At 58.1% G+C, this 14,746-nt stretch overlaps 1 protein-coding gene across 19 annotated transcripts in view; it reads left to right on the top strand.

Moving 5' to 3' along the window:
• LOC122368568 overlaps window positions 1–14,746 on the top strand; it is a 103,187-nt gene that overhangs the window by 60,271 nt on the left and 28,170 nt on the right. For all 19 annotated transcript variants that reach the window (XM_043342733.1, XM_043342696.1, XM_043342715.1 and 16 more), the window contains one exon: window positions 5,262–5,342. In XM_043342733.1, the coding sequence (XP_043198668.1) occupies window positions 5,262–5,342 (81 nt within the window). The remainder of the gene's footprint in view (window positions 1–5,261; window positions 5,343–14,746) is intronic.

Genomic DNA, 14,746 nt, shown 5'->3' with positions numbered 1-14,746 from the left:
TCGCTCAAAGGCCACAAAGCTCTGCAACGATTTAAAGGCTTGTCGGCAGGAGGATCAAAGATCCTTGGACCAGGATCAGCTGGCATTGAAAATCCACCATGTCGAGAAGCTGCTGGGCGAGCTTCAAGGCACCCAAATTCAGCTAGATAAGGTAGGGCAATCGGATGAGACCAGCCATATCCAGATGATGGAGGATGAGATATTTCTGAGTTCTCGAGTTCTAGCCCGCCTCGAGAAGGCTGCCGAGGCCAGGGGCGTGCCTGTGCCGGGGAACTCGACAGCGAACTCTGAATTCAAATCCTCTCTGGCTGTCAAAATCCCAGTTTTCGGTGGCGACATCATGAAATGGTCAGAGTTTTGGGAGTTGTTTATGGTCTCAGTTCATCAGAATCCTGGTTTCGAAGATGTTCAGAAGTTTGTCGTGCTGAAATCGCATTTAGCTGGTGCAGCCCTTCAGGCCATTCAGGGTATCCCAGTCTCTGGCAACGGCTACGCCGAGGCTGTGGCAGTTCTCAAAGAGAGGTTTGACCGAAGTGAGCTCTGCCGAGAGACGCTCATGAGAGAGCTTTTGAACATGCCTGCAGTCCGCTCCAATGATCTGAGGGCCCTGCGGTCACTGACGGACCATATCGCTGCCCACACCAGAGCCTTAAACTCACTCGGTGTCACGTCAGACAGCTTCTCTTCACTCTTACTGCCCATGGTTAAAGAGAAGCTTCCAGAGAGCTGGCGAGTTGAGTGGGCAAGACAGGGAAAAACACAGTTCGCTGATTTTCTTGAGTTCCTTCAGCAGGAGATACGGGTGCAGGAGTATGCGAGAGGTGTAGCGGCACCAGATGCTCCCTCAAAGTCTCCAAACTCCGCGGCCTCTGTAGCTGCCACCCTTAATGCACAGCGCATGCCTCGCGCTTCAAACAAACTGTGCCCTGCTTGCTGCAGTGGGACGCACCCGCTCCCACAGTGCCGATCATTCTTGAAAATGGATCCTGAGGCTCGGTGGAGAGTTGCGTCGGCATCAATGGCCTGTTATTGTTGCCTAATAGGGGGACATCGCGCTCGAAGCTGTCGGGCTGGAGGCTGCAGCGAATGCGGACGGAATCATCACGTCCTGCTGCACCGCCACTCCGCTGCCCATTCTCCGCAGAATCCTGGTGTTGGGGTGGCACCCACGACTGGTGCAGATGGGCCCTCGCCGGCTGGTCTGCGGCCGAGGGGTGCAGAGGTGAGGCCCCAGGACGGCCACTTGGAAACAGTACAGCGTCCATCCAGCTCAGGCCCTCCGCAGCCCGCTGCTGCTGCGCAGGCGCCGCCGGTAGGTCCGTTCAGGCCAGAAACGGTCCCAATCAGCACGGCTGGGGCAAGGACAGAATCACGTGATTTCAATGTCGGACGGCATCGCTACCAGGCTGGTGGGGGGAACATTGGCAATTGTTTCTTCCAGACAGCGCTGGTCAGGGCCGGTGATCCCCAGAACGGTCGAATGGTTCGGCTTCTCTTGGACGGGGGATCAGACTCCTCTTACATACGCAGCTCCCTGGCGGAGGAGCTTGGACTGCCGGTCGTTGGCACCGGGACCTTCTCCTGCATCGGTTTTCAGGAGAAGCTCGAGGAGCCACGGGAATACGACCGAGTCAGGATCGATTTGAACAGCCGGTTCGATGACGGACATGTGACTATTGACCTATGGAGCACGGAACGGGTGTGCTCTCCCCTTCCGGTGCCGTCCCTCTCGAAGTTGCCCGGTCAGATGCCCGAGATGATGGCCGATGATTTTAAGGGAGGTGAGATTGACCTGCTAATCGGTATTGACAACCTCTATAGAATCGTGCAGTGGGAGCAAGTCGGTGTGGGTGACGGACTTCGGGCTGTCGCCACCGTTTTCGGCTACGTGATGCACGGCTGCCACACGCACAGTGACAGATGTGAGGATTCTCTGTGCCGAAGGACGGAGAATCTCGCCATGAGGACGACTGCTGGAAGACTTGGCGAGGAGAGCGTCGGTCCACATGACGGCGAGATGACGGACATGCTGGTTGATCCTGTCCTCGAACCGGGGAGAGGACTGACGGTGACCGACTGCGTGCCGGCGTCCCATAAGGAACCACCCATCACTGAAACGGGGGGAGGACGGACAGTGGCCGACTGCGGACTTGCGTCCGATTCGGAGCTGTCTCCGGCCTCAGACGGTGTCGCGTCTCTACATCGAGGGGCTCGATATGACAGAGTTGATCGGGTCCGGCGGCGGCGCCGTCGCCATCGTCGTGTCGATGCTCATTTGACAGATTGCTGGAAGCAGGCCGTGTTGCGTGCCTGGACTCTGTCGCCGCGAGGAAGACCTACCCGTTTACCCAAGGTGGGCGACGTGTTTCGAGTTCATAGCGACAGGCACCGCGGTCGCTGGCCTTTGGTCCTGGCTGAGCGGCGGATCTCTGGGCCTGGCAGGCACGGACGAGCGGACAGGAGATGTGTTCCGGACAACTAGGTGGCCAATGAAGAAGCTGAATCCTTAACTGTTTTGATGATTCTAGACTGAACAGCAGTTGTATTGAAGTGTTTGAAAAATGTAAATGGCCTTATGAATGTATTTATGTGTGTCCTGACCTGAAATGACATTTATCGGGTTGCGCTTGACTTTTCTTTCTTTTTGCAACAGACCCTGTCCTGACGCGTGAGCTCTCGGTCAGCGAAGCAGCGGCATGGTGCTCTGCGGTGCTTCACCGGAACGGTCTTTTGGACTGTCCGGTCACAAGCAATGGACAGATGGACCGGTACGGCGGCTGGACGGTGACACGGCGGCCGGACGCTGATCGCACGAAGACCGGGCGCACTGGACTTTCCCGGAATGGCTCAAGCTGAAGCCAGGCGAAGCGAGTGCGGTGTGCGTGTGCCTAGCTGGACACTGGGCAGTGACGTGCAGTGACGATGTGTACGTGATGCGGCGGACGCGGTGCTGACGTCACGGTGATATCGGTGATTCATTGCGTCCAAGATGGCAGTTCATTTTGTGTTGAAAATTTGTTAATTTTCAAGGGGGGAGTATGTTGTGAAATGCGACCACCTTAGTTTGTGAGCTCCAGCCGGGCCGGCCGGCGACGCGCGCGCGAGTTGTGAGCCGCTGTGGACACGTGACCGGCCGCCTGCGGGCGAATTGGGCGGAGCCGACTGCGGCGGCGGCCGCTGATCAGCGGTCAGTTGGCGTCCTGATCTCGAACCCGTAAGGTACGGCCTTTTGCGGCTGATCTTTGCACACGGGTAGAGTGACGGCGCGACTCAGGCACCGGGAGAGTGCGGCCTTGAGGCTGACTCCTTGCACACCGGTTGCTACCGCTGGTCGGCTAGGCTTCGAGGAGGGGTGGAGGGTCGGCTATCGGTGGCGGCGCGGGGTAACCCGGTGCCAACCCCAAATTGGAACCTTTGTGGTGTAGTGTATTTCTGGATCGGATATCGGTAAGGTCAGCTAATGCTGTTTAACTCCGACAATTGTCGTTTAAAGGGTGGCTAGTCACGGGTTGTATTTAATTGTGCTTATCATCACAATATATCGCGGCACTTCAACGCATTTCTTTAAGTAGTCGGTTGAAACTTACAGTCGATCCGGTCTTAGGGTTTGTCTGAATACAGTCCACACTTTTTATACACGGCCAGAGTCGCAACAGATGCCTTACTTCCGATTGGTCAACTGTAAGAGCATGGGACGTCATCAAAGGTTACCAAACGTTTTTTGCTAATAAATCCTTACATAAAAATGGTACAGCCGCACAAATGGTCTCATTCTGTTCAGCTCGCCAAGGCGCATCGAATGATATGCATGATGACCTTGAAATCACGTGACCTTGAGGTCAAGCGACCATATGCAGCGTGACCTGAGGTCAACCTTTGACCTTGACTTCTCAAGGTCAACACATATATCTTTCGATGCGGACTGACGAGAGAATTACGATGGTACTCGAAGTTTTGGCCTAGCTTGATTACTTCAAAAGTTATTCGTAAAAAACTGTTTTTGCATCTAGAGCCGCTAATTTGGCTATTTTGACCCCTGTGACCCCTGAGTCAACCTCCAAAATGCGGCAAATGCGTCATAGGACACACGTCATTGCTGAATCTGAAGCTGACTCGCAATATAACATAAAATCCCGACCGCAAGCTAACACCGGCCAAATTGCCCCACACCCCCGGCCAAATAACCCTGCTATAGTGGGGCAATTTGGCCGCCTTGCAGACCTTTGTAATACGTCACAATTTCAATATAAGTAATTACTCTATCATTTCAAGTTCACTGTCCAGTAAAGTAAAATGAATACGACACCTGCCAGCGTTGAGAAAATGCAGAAATGTGTCGTCAATTTTAAGTTATATCGTTTTCTAAAAAAAGCGGCCAAATTACCCCACTCTCCCCTACCCAGCGTGACACTGAAGTTGAACTACCCACTTTTGTAACGATGGTTATCATGCCTGTTATAATTCAAATTCATCATCGCTCGGCCACCACCATGGCTCCACGTAAATTAAATGCGCCGTCGCAAGGCGGTGTCGTTTTTGCTGCGTTTTTGTTAATTGATGTGTTATCTACACCCGCCCACAATACACACGGTAATGTGGTGATACACACACAGCTGTTCTAATAAGGGCCATTAGTGACGGTGTGAGGCGTCTGTGGCGCCTCTGTGACCGCGGACACACACCTGGCAGACACCTGACGGCTTGATCTGGCCACACAGTCAATGTCGCAGTGGCTATTGCGGGTCAGGATCCACCGAGGCTCTACCCGGGGGTCGTTGTGGTCGGCCGGTGCCGGCGGTGCCCTCCGGACTGAGCACAGTGCTCACTGCTCACCTGCGGCTCACATCACCTGTCCCCGTACCCGCCGACCGTCCCAGTTCATCGCCACCCATCACCCACCAGCCCTGCTGACCGTCTCAAGCGGACCCAGCTTTCTCCGCGGGCGGTCCTCGGCCTGCGCCCTGCCGTCGCGCGGTCGGCCGGCCGACCCGGTGACCTGCGCGTCCAGGAAGCGGCGACAGCGGCCGGGCGGGGTCGGCGCGCCGCTCAGCGCGGCCGCCGCATCCTTCCGCTGCCGGCCGGACGCGGCGCCGGGCTATGTGGAGCGGCGGCAGCCACCAATCAGCGCCGCCCGCGACCGGCCGGCCGCGCGGCGCGGCGCGCGCTGTCACCTGGCCGGGCGCTGGCGGCGGCGCGGCGCGGCGCCGGCGGCAGTGTGCGCCGCTCCGTGATGGTGATCGCCCGTGTCCCCGGTGTTGCAGGGCCCCGAGCCGGCGGCGAGATGGTCGGAGCCGACGACGAGCGCACCGACGGACCGGCCGGCGCCAACGAGATCGTCAAATGTGAGTACCGATCGACGAGGACGGCAGTGTGGACCGTGTACTGTGTGGCGTGTACCGTACCCGCGGGACTCTGCGCCTGAGGCAGCGGAGACTGTGGGGCTTCTGTTGAGTCCGGTCTCACGTTTCAGCCCATCGCTACACGACAATACCGTAAGCGTTTTTGACTTCAGCGAGCTCCTATCGCGAGTTTCCATCGGCGGATCGTGCGGGTTTTTCCATTTTTCTTTGTTTAGTGATCGTTCGCACGAGGTCCATTTTTGGTGCTGGTTCGCTCGTAACGACAGCCGGTTGTCACTCCGTAACGTGAGCCGTGGTGACGCCGGTGCGGCCGTGACGGTCGCGCAGCTGGTGTGTGCCGCCGGCGGCGAGGTCGGCGGTGACGCTGTGACATGACGCCGGCCGGGACGCCGCTCGCTGGGAGGCAGCTGGGGAGCGTCGGTCGGCGGCCCGGCGGCAGCTGGTGGGGCAGCTCCCGACCCCGGGGGAGCGGCGGGGAGGGGATGACTGGGGGAGGGTGCAGACGGCCTGCAGGGACCGGCTGGGGCACGGACCGGCAGGGGAGCCGGCACGGACCGGCCAGGGTCGCCCTGTTACCGGGCCGCCGCTGCTGCACGGTAGCCGGCCGGATTAACCACCGTACCCCGGCGCCGGCTGCCCGGGCCCGGCAGCTGCTGCGGTCCCAGCCGACACGCCAACCCTGATCCTCTCCACCAGCCGGGCCCGGCTCCGACGGCGAAACCTGCGGCCCGACCACCGGAACGTCGCAGCGGGACCGGCGACACGGAACGAAGCGCTCCGAGACGCTCCGACCGCGGGACTTTCTACCCACTGCGCTCGATCCGTCTCCCTCACCCGGCTGTGAGCCGATAGCTGGTCCAGAAGTGGTCTTGTGGTCTCGTCAGGCGGACCAGGAGACCGTGAGTCCCCACAGCTGGTCTCGTGACGCGTTCTCACGGCTCGACTGCCATGCCACCGCTTAGATCACCGCTCCGTAATGAACCCCGCCCTCCCCGAATCTCAGCAAACTCGTGTTTGTCTCTTCACTGCAGCGCTCCATGGGGTGATTTCATAGCCATGACGTCAGATTCAGCAAAGCTCAGGGATTTTTACGTCCGTCCTTCGGTGTGATTCGTGTGCACTTATGTCCATTCAGCACTGTGCAGTTTGCAGCGTGTACTGTAGTCCTCCCTATCCAGCGTGCCGTCCATGCTGCACGCTCGTAATTTGCCATATATGCCGTTAATTTTCCACAGTCCACACAGACAAACAAGTCTGCAGTCCGCCCGTTGTAACTGCGCGGTACCGTTTTGATATTCGTTTGTGGGGGCTGCAATGGCCGCGTCCTGCAGTGCACGTTGGTGCTAGCCATAGCGATTGAGCAGACAGGTCATCCCAGAAAGAAGGCGTATCAGTGTAATTGATTGAGGTTATCATGACCCCTTCACTCGGTAGTCATCAGATGTTTCAGTAGATGTCGCGGGTTCAACGATCGTCGTGACGTATATTGATACCGTTTCTTATAAAATGACCGCATAGAGCGCTAGAGAACAGTCAGTAGATGCGCAAGTTATCGACCTTAGGCTTGTCAGAGGGATTGGAGAAGAGTGACTCGTTGGCCTACTACGGGGTGGGGGAGCCGCCGAGTGCACCCTCCTCCGACACGCGGTGGATGAGTCACCGCCACAGCCCTCGAATATGGCGGCGGCGGCGGCGGTGTGCTGCCATGTCTGCCCTGAACGGCGTTATATACGGCCATATTTGGGCCGTCGGCAGGTCTCAGCCCGGTTCCTTGGTCCTCTATATAGAGGGACAGGGACGGACGGCCGGCGGCCGAATGTGATATCGCCTCGCCTGGCGCTCCGTAACGGGCGTCACGGCCGGCGCCGTGTGACGGTCAGGCAGCCGCTCCGTAAAGGTGGCCGTCACGCACACCGTCACGGGTCGTGATGAGCTCCGCGGCGGCCCGAGCGGCCCTAATGAGGTCGGCCGGGTGGTCAGCGGTCGGCCGGGGTCGGTCAGCGAACTGTGAGTGGTGTGACTGGTGACGGTGGTGCTGATGGGACTGGACACTGGTGATGTCCATGCCGGCACCGCTGTCAATGTTGGTGCCTTGTTAGTATCGTTGTAGGTATTGTCAGCCGATGCTGTTTGAATGACATTACAACGGGTCCACATTGTTCTGTGGTGGCTGCGAGCCTAAAGGGTTGTATTTTATACATAATTACACATGCTAGTCAGTGAATCAGCTCAGCTTGAGCCGTGAATCGTCAGAGCTCCCACCTAGCTGATCCAGTTTCCCGGAAGGTCTTATCGCTCTACGGGTTAATCTGCGGAGAGTATGTGGCCGCCACTGCCGGCGGGCAGGTCCCGCTGACCGGGAGATGGGTCTGATTGAGCCGTCCGTCGGTCCGTCCGTCCGCCCAGCCGGCGGGTGTGGAATGCAGATGTGTGTCTGACTCTCAGCTGACTGGCACCGACGGCCGATTGCTGATCCGGCGGCCTCTGATGGTGGATGACCGACCTCGGCTCCAGCGCTGCCGATGGAGGCCCAGATACTGTGTTATAACCAGACGGGGTGGTCCGGCCGGCTGGACGGCGACCCCACTCCGGTAAACCGCGCCGTACAGTGTCCACCAGCTGTGACGGCCGGCCACCCCGCTCTTCCTGCAGCACCGCGCCGTGTTATAGGTATCGGTGTGCGGCGGCACACCGTTCTGCCTGGCCGCATATAGGGCGAGCCGACCACCGAAGATGGGTGAGAGTCGCAGGCGACGGAGCTTCACAGATTGGGAACCGCTGAGCTGACCGACCGCAGTCCGTCCGTCCCTCCCCGGTCTCCCGAAACGCCACGGCACACCGCTGTGACGCGTGACGATCCGTCAGCCGAGGGTGACGCCGTGCTGTGACGGTCGGCGCCGGCCGGCCAACAATGGGCCGTGATAGCTGTGTGATAGCCGTCGGTCGACCACGACCCCGTGCGCCGGATGCATTATTCATCGGCGTCGGCAACTGTCATCGCGTCGCGCCGCCGCCGGTTTGGGCTGCGCGAGCACAAGCGAGCTTGGTGTGCCGCTCTGGAGTCTGGAGTCCTGGACCCTACCTACCCTTGCACCGTAAACCGCCAGCTTAGTCTATCACCACCCCCGCCAAGCCGGCGGCGGCACGGCACGTGCTGCATTTGCGGTGCATTAGCGCCCCTCAGCCGCCCAGACTGACAACGCCGACCGGGGACGCCAAACAGCCGCGAAAGGGCCGCAAAAACCTGCAAACTGCTGATGGTCGTTAGCTGGAACTGAGCAGACCGTGTTGGTGTCGTGACGAAAATAGCTGGGATGGTGTAGCGAAAGTGGGCGGGAGCAGGGGCATCGCTGATGCAGGTTTCGAAAGAAACGACGGAGTTCACCGTTTTTGCTTTTCACTTGAAGCGCTTGTCCTATAAGCATAATAAGCATATGCATCTGCAGTCTTGCAGTCATGTGCGCTGTCAAAGGCCAAATGGTTTGTCTTTTCTGCCGGCTGGCGGCCAGCTGCCGCTGCCCGGAAACAGGGCGGGTCCTGTGGCACCGATGTCGGCACGTGCCCCCCCTTCCCTCCCCCCTCCCCCACACACACCGGCGGGTGGCACTGCTGACATATCCAATCAGTGCCGCCCGCTGACAGCGCATACATCGCCGTTCAAACACGGCTGATGACGTCATTAATGCCGGACCTCGCGGACCTCGTCATTAATGCCGGACCTCCTGGACCTCGCGGTCCGCCGCAGGACCAGCCGCGTTTGAACGATCCGATTTGACCCCGAGAACGGCCTGACTTCCGGGGCTGTCGGTATAGTGGGTCGGTAATTGAAGGCCTGGAGCAGGGGCCGTTGGAGCCAGAATGCCAAAACCAATTTTCAGCGGCCCTCGTCAACATGGTTCGTAACAGAAGGCGCAGTCACCGTTGCTTGGCTCTCAGAAGTAGCGGAAAGATGTCAGTCACATGGTTATTGGTTATGCTGCTTATGAATCGCCCTTTCGTGCAATCGACACGGATGGTCGGAGCCAAGCCGACACTCGACCTATGGAATGGTTGTCAACTGTCACCTTCGGTCTCATCGATGGACGGCCACAGCACGCTGCTCCCAACAGCCAACTCTCCAACCTGGGTTCGACGGGTCCGACGCTCGGAGCGCCGCGCCAATTCAGTCCGCTCTTCTGCCGACAGGCGGCGGTAGTGAGAGCCGGCCGTGTGTGTGTGTGAACAGAGCAGGGCGCGCTCCGGGGACCGGCGCAGTAGCCGCACATAACGCCCGCTCAGCTGTCGCCGGCTGGCGGCACACGCCGCGGTATGTGCGGCTAGTGGCCCGGTCCCGATAGCGCACCCCTAGTTGTTGTTCACACACCTCTCTCCGGTCCTGAACCGAGCTAACTAACCGTGCCCATCCGTGTCGGCTCCGTTGTCCGGCGCCCAACTCTGGGCGATTCTGGGCGCACGGGGTCGGCGTGAGACAGGAACAAGGGTGCGTCTGGGGACCAGCTCACTAGCCGCTCATAACACAGCTGCCGGCCTGCCGGCCGATGGCGTCACACATCCTCGGCTGGTGCTCGTCGGCTATGTTATGGGTAGCTACTGAGCTCCGTAACCGAAGCACCAATATGGCAAGCAACGTTTTCGCCGCACCCGGCGACGACTGACTCTCTCTCGCCCGTCTTCTTTTTCTTCTAAGAGACTAGTCTATAAAGACGTTTATAGCCCGCGTGCAGATGCGGGTAGGTGCCGGGTGGGATTGGCACAAGCGAACTGTGAAAAAATGAAGATGAAAATGATAAAAGGCATTTTTACTTGCATTGGAAGTGAGTGGCGCGCCGTGCCGGGTAGTAGAAGAGGCCCTCTCTCCCTTTGCTGCAAAAACGAAATACGCACAGTGGATGGCGCTTTTTGTGGCGAAAAATATTAGGCATTTTGATTATTTTCCCCGTTTCATGATAAATCAATCGTCAATGGCCAGCGGCGTATTTAGAAAATCGCGAAGGGGGGGGCCAAGGGTTTGGAGGGCGCCACCTCACCCAAGGAGGGCGCCATACGGTCGCGAGATAAAAAATCACTCAACGGGGGGGGGGGGGGGGTTGGGAGGCGTTTTTTACCATGCCACCAGTTTTTTTTTTTGCGTAACCTCGTATAGGTCGTGCTGCATTGATTTTGCATCGTGTGTATTCTTTATACTCCAGGTCACAAAAGGTCGAGTGGTCTTGAAATGCTGCGCCGAAGGCGCGCGAAATTTTTGAAAACAACCTTTTCCTCCGCTTTTTAGGCACGCCTTTTATACGATCACTGTTCAAAGCTCCTCTCGCTCTTTTACCAACTTTGAAGGTATAAAAAATACCTAAGGTTTGGTCGGGCCGCTGCCACACAAACTGTATAGAAAGCTTGGCTCATGGGTGTCGATGTATAAAAGTTTATTAGCGGTGGCATATCTACGCACCAGATCACCGTATCGGATTGATACCGGAGCGCGAGATGCGTAAACATCATCCAAATTACCTCAGACCAGCCTTCATAGCCTTCTCACAGGTGCATACAGTGTACACTGTACCCACATAACCAGTTTCAATCACCGAAACTTCAGATGCCTGCTGTTGCGGCCGAACCTGTTGACAATACTTAATCGTAATGCATATAGATGCCATGATGCACGTAAAGTAGGATCAATCCGTTAAGACCAAAGACGTGTTTTATGCATCGTAGAGCGTAGATAGTTTTGGTAGGTATAGGTACTTCATTCATTGTGCTGAATGCACGTTCATTTGTGGCAGTTTTCACAGGCAAGACATCAACTATGTGCAATAGAACGACTAAGTTGAAGAACATGCCAAAGGAGTAAATAAATGATAGGAGGGCAGCGATCAACGGATGTTGCCAATAGGTAAAAGGGCTGCGATCCACAGGAGGGCGCTAATAGGTAGAAGAGCCCCGATCAACATCCCGAGTTTCGACAGTAGGGCACCGATAGGTAGGAAGTTGGCGAGCAGCAGGAGGGCGCAAATGGATAGAAGGGCAGCGATCAACAGGAGGGCACCAATAGGTAGGAGGGCCCCGATCAACAATCAACAGGAGGGCGCCACCAGGTAAGAGGGTGGCGAGGAACAGGAGAGCACCAATAGGAGGGTGGCGATCAACAAGAGGTCGCCAATAGGTGGGAGGGCGGTCATCAACTGCAAGTCGCCAATGAGCGGAAGGGTGACGATTAAAATGGGGGTGGCAATGGTGAGGAGGGCGCCTTTGCTCAAGAGGATGACACGAACAGGAGGGCGTCTGTGCGGAGGGCGCTGGTCAACAGGAAGGTGCCAGTAGATAGGAGGGCGGTGATCAACAGGAGGGTGCCAGTGGTTAGGAGGGCGGCGATCAACACGAGGGCGCCAACAGGAGAAGGGCCCCGATTAGCATTCAACAGGAAGGACTAGGGAACCAATAGGTAGGAGGGCGGCACTGAACAAGAGGGTGCCAAAAGGGAGAAAGGCGGCCTTCAAAATTTCACATGAGGGCGCAATAGGTAGAAGAGCGCCAATAATTATGAGGACGCCGATCAGCAGAAGGGCGGCAATGTGTAGCAGGGTGGCGACCTACAGGAGGGCGCCTTCGGGTGAGAGGGCGCTTATTTACAGGACAGCGGCTTACATAGGCGACCACCGTTACGCTTAGAGAGCTACAGCCTACAAATGTGGTTGGAGGGCGCCCGAGGGAGCCCTCCAACCGTATTTGGAGGGCGTATTTGGAATGGGCGTCCTCCGAGGGCGCCCTCCATCCGTATTTTCCCTGTAAACACATTCGCGATTGGAGGGCGCCCTCCAGTCGCGATTGTTTTTCGATTCGATTATATCACAATTGCATTTGCGATTGGAGGGCGCCTTCGGCGCCCTCCAATCGCAAAGGGCGCCTTCGGCGCCCAAGGGGGGGGCCATGGCCCAGTGGCCCCCCCCCTGCCTACGCCCCTGTCAATGGCAACAGCTAATCAATAATCAATCAAAAGCAATCAATAATAGGTATTCACCTTGGGATGTGCGGATCCGCGATGCTCCAAATTGCCATTGGGTCAGCCGTTCATTTTGTCGGAAATGGCCGCTGACCATCCATATTCCATAATCTATTTGTCTGCAAATCTGACCGGTCTCCGTGCCTAAGTAGTCACAGGAGCCAAATCAGGGAGGGATGCCACCAGCCAGGCCGTGGCGGCAGCTTGGGAGCGTCGTGGCGGGCAAAAACGGCTCTCACCTGGCCTCACACCGACCACCGAGAAACATACACTGGCAGCTGGGGGCAGCAGGTTGGGCAGGTGGAGACCCTCCCCACCCTTTGCCGGCGGACAAAGAAGGGTTGGCCCTGCGAGTGGCGGCGCAGGCGACCGGACTAGGGACGTCGGTAAAAACGGAAATGCGCAGCCGCGGAGTTCGGACCGGACTGGTGATGTTGACGGGGTAAAAGCGATGCTCATTGCTCTTTGAAACAGACACCGCTGCTGGATCGTTACAAGTCCTCATAAGTTGTTGCTTTTTGAATTAGGTGTGTTTTAATTTAACAATGAAAAAACTAAAGATGCAAGCTGTATATACTGTATAGTTAATGAGCTACAAGAACCGCCCTCGTAAACAATTAATAACATGCTGCGCCTGCGACATTCATCTTGACAACCAGTGATTTATAATTATGTTCTTTTTTTGCGGTTGATCTTGGCTTTCAGCTCAACCAATTTAGCTTGGAATGTCCGATGTTCAGTGGACTTGATTCACCGACTGATAACACCGGCTCGATTCCGTTCCGAAACATCGAAAGGGCAGCTTCTAAACATCGACTAAACATGACCCAAACACGGCCAGATAATTTATGTAAACACGGACGTCGGGTTGCTCCTCCCACTGGAACCCCAGCGGGGGCCGTGATTCCAGTGCGGCTCCGTGCACTCGGACCGCCACCCCTCCCCGGGGACACGGCAGCTGGAAGGCAGGCCGCGCTGGTCACGGCGGCAGCGGTGACATGTTTGTTTGGTTTCGGCGGTCGTTTTCGGGTCTGCAATGCCGTCTGCTCCCCTGCATGGCCTCGTCGTGCGCTACGTCAGCCCCCTACTACGTCTATCCGTTCGTCCGCCCGCCCCTCCGGTGTATCCGTCCGTTCTTCCGTTCATCACTCTGTCAGTTCATCTTTGAGTGGTTCCTTCAGCAGGGATCTGTTTGGCTCCTCGCGGGCCCATTGACAGACGTCCGACGTCCGGACCGTTAGCTGCACCTGTCCCTGCTCCGTCTCCCCACTCCCGTCCCCTCTCCCGTCCCCACCTCACTCATCTTCCCCGTCAGGAACGCGCCGCCCGGGGCCGGTGCCGGCAGCCCCGGGACGCCTGCTCGCGGCTCGCTGGAAAACACAAACAAGGGGTGGGTGCCGCGGGCGGCGGCCGCCGCTCAGACGCCGCCGCCGCCCTCAGGAATGCGGCCCGGCCGGCGGTGCTGGGGTCGCCGTCCCCTAAAGACGGTGCACCCTTCCCCACCTCTGCCTCACGGGCTACCACTGAATCTCAGAAGGCCCGGCGGCCTCTTTACCCCTTCTCCTCCCCCTCAGTTTCTGGTACGGCGTGGAATGTGATTTAGACTCGCAGGGTCTGCCGGTGGTCATGCCATGTGCCCGTCGTTATCGTTTGCAGTGCTGTCCAGTAGGTACTACCCTGCACCCTCAGCGGCGGCAGACGCCCCTCGGCGGCAACTGTTATTCTCCGGCGGCTGACGGAGAGGGGGCGGGCGCCCGAGTCGAACGGAGGCTGGAGAGACTGCTGGGGCGCTGCAGTCGCCGGACGTACCGGAGCGGCGCTGGAGCTGAGCTGAAGGGAACGACGAGGATAGTCGGAGCCAGGAACAGGAGCAGGAGTTGTCAGATCAGGAGCGGTTGGTAACTGTCAGGAGCAGCCGGAGCCAGGGAAAGGATCGGCCGGAGTCTGAGACCGGAGTGGATCTCCGCTCTGAGCTGGCGCCAGCTGCGGTGACCGCCGGTGTCAAACTGCTGGTCAGACCCACTCGGTGATCGGTGGGGCGTGACGAACGGCAGCGGCGGGCCGGGACGGCTGCTCCCCGGCGGCCAGAGACGGCTGTTATCCCGGCGGGCCCACCCCTCGCAGAGCCGAGCGGACCGGGCGGGCAGTCGCGCTGAGAGGGTGCCGCGGTGAGGCCGGCGGACTGAGAGGGTGCTGCGGTTAGGGCCAGTCGTACTGAGAGGGTGAAACGGTGAGGCGGGAGGACCGTGTGCTGCTGAGAACGCAGTCTGTGGCGCGTCTAGGACAGACGTGCAGTGACGAGGAGACTAGTGTCGTTGGACAGTGTTGGACGGAATTATGTCGGCCACGGCGTTCTCGTCTATGGACCGGTCATGGTACCGGGAACTACACGGGT

This window comes from Amphibalanus amphitrite, unplaced genomic scaffold, assembly GCF_019059575.1.
Source record: "Amphibalanus amphitrite isolate SeventyFive unplaced genomic scaffold, NRLGWU_Aamphi_draft 000032F_arrow, whole genome shotgun sequence".
Lineage (NCBI taxonomy): Eukaryota > Metazoa > Arthropoda > Thecostraca > Balanomorpha > Balanidae > Amphibalanus > Amphibalanus amphitrite.
Note: the sequence above shows the minus strand (reverse complement) of the source record. Positions and strands in the feature narration are given on the sequence as shown.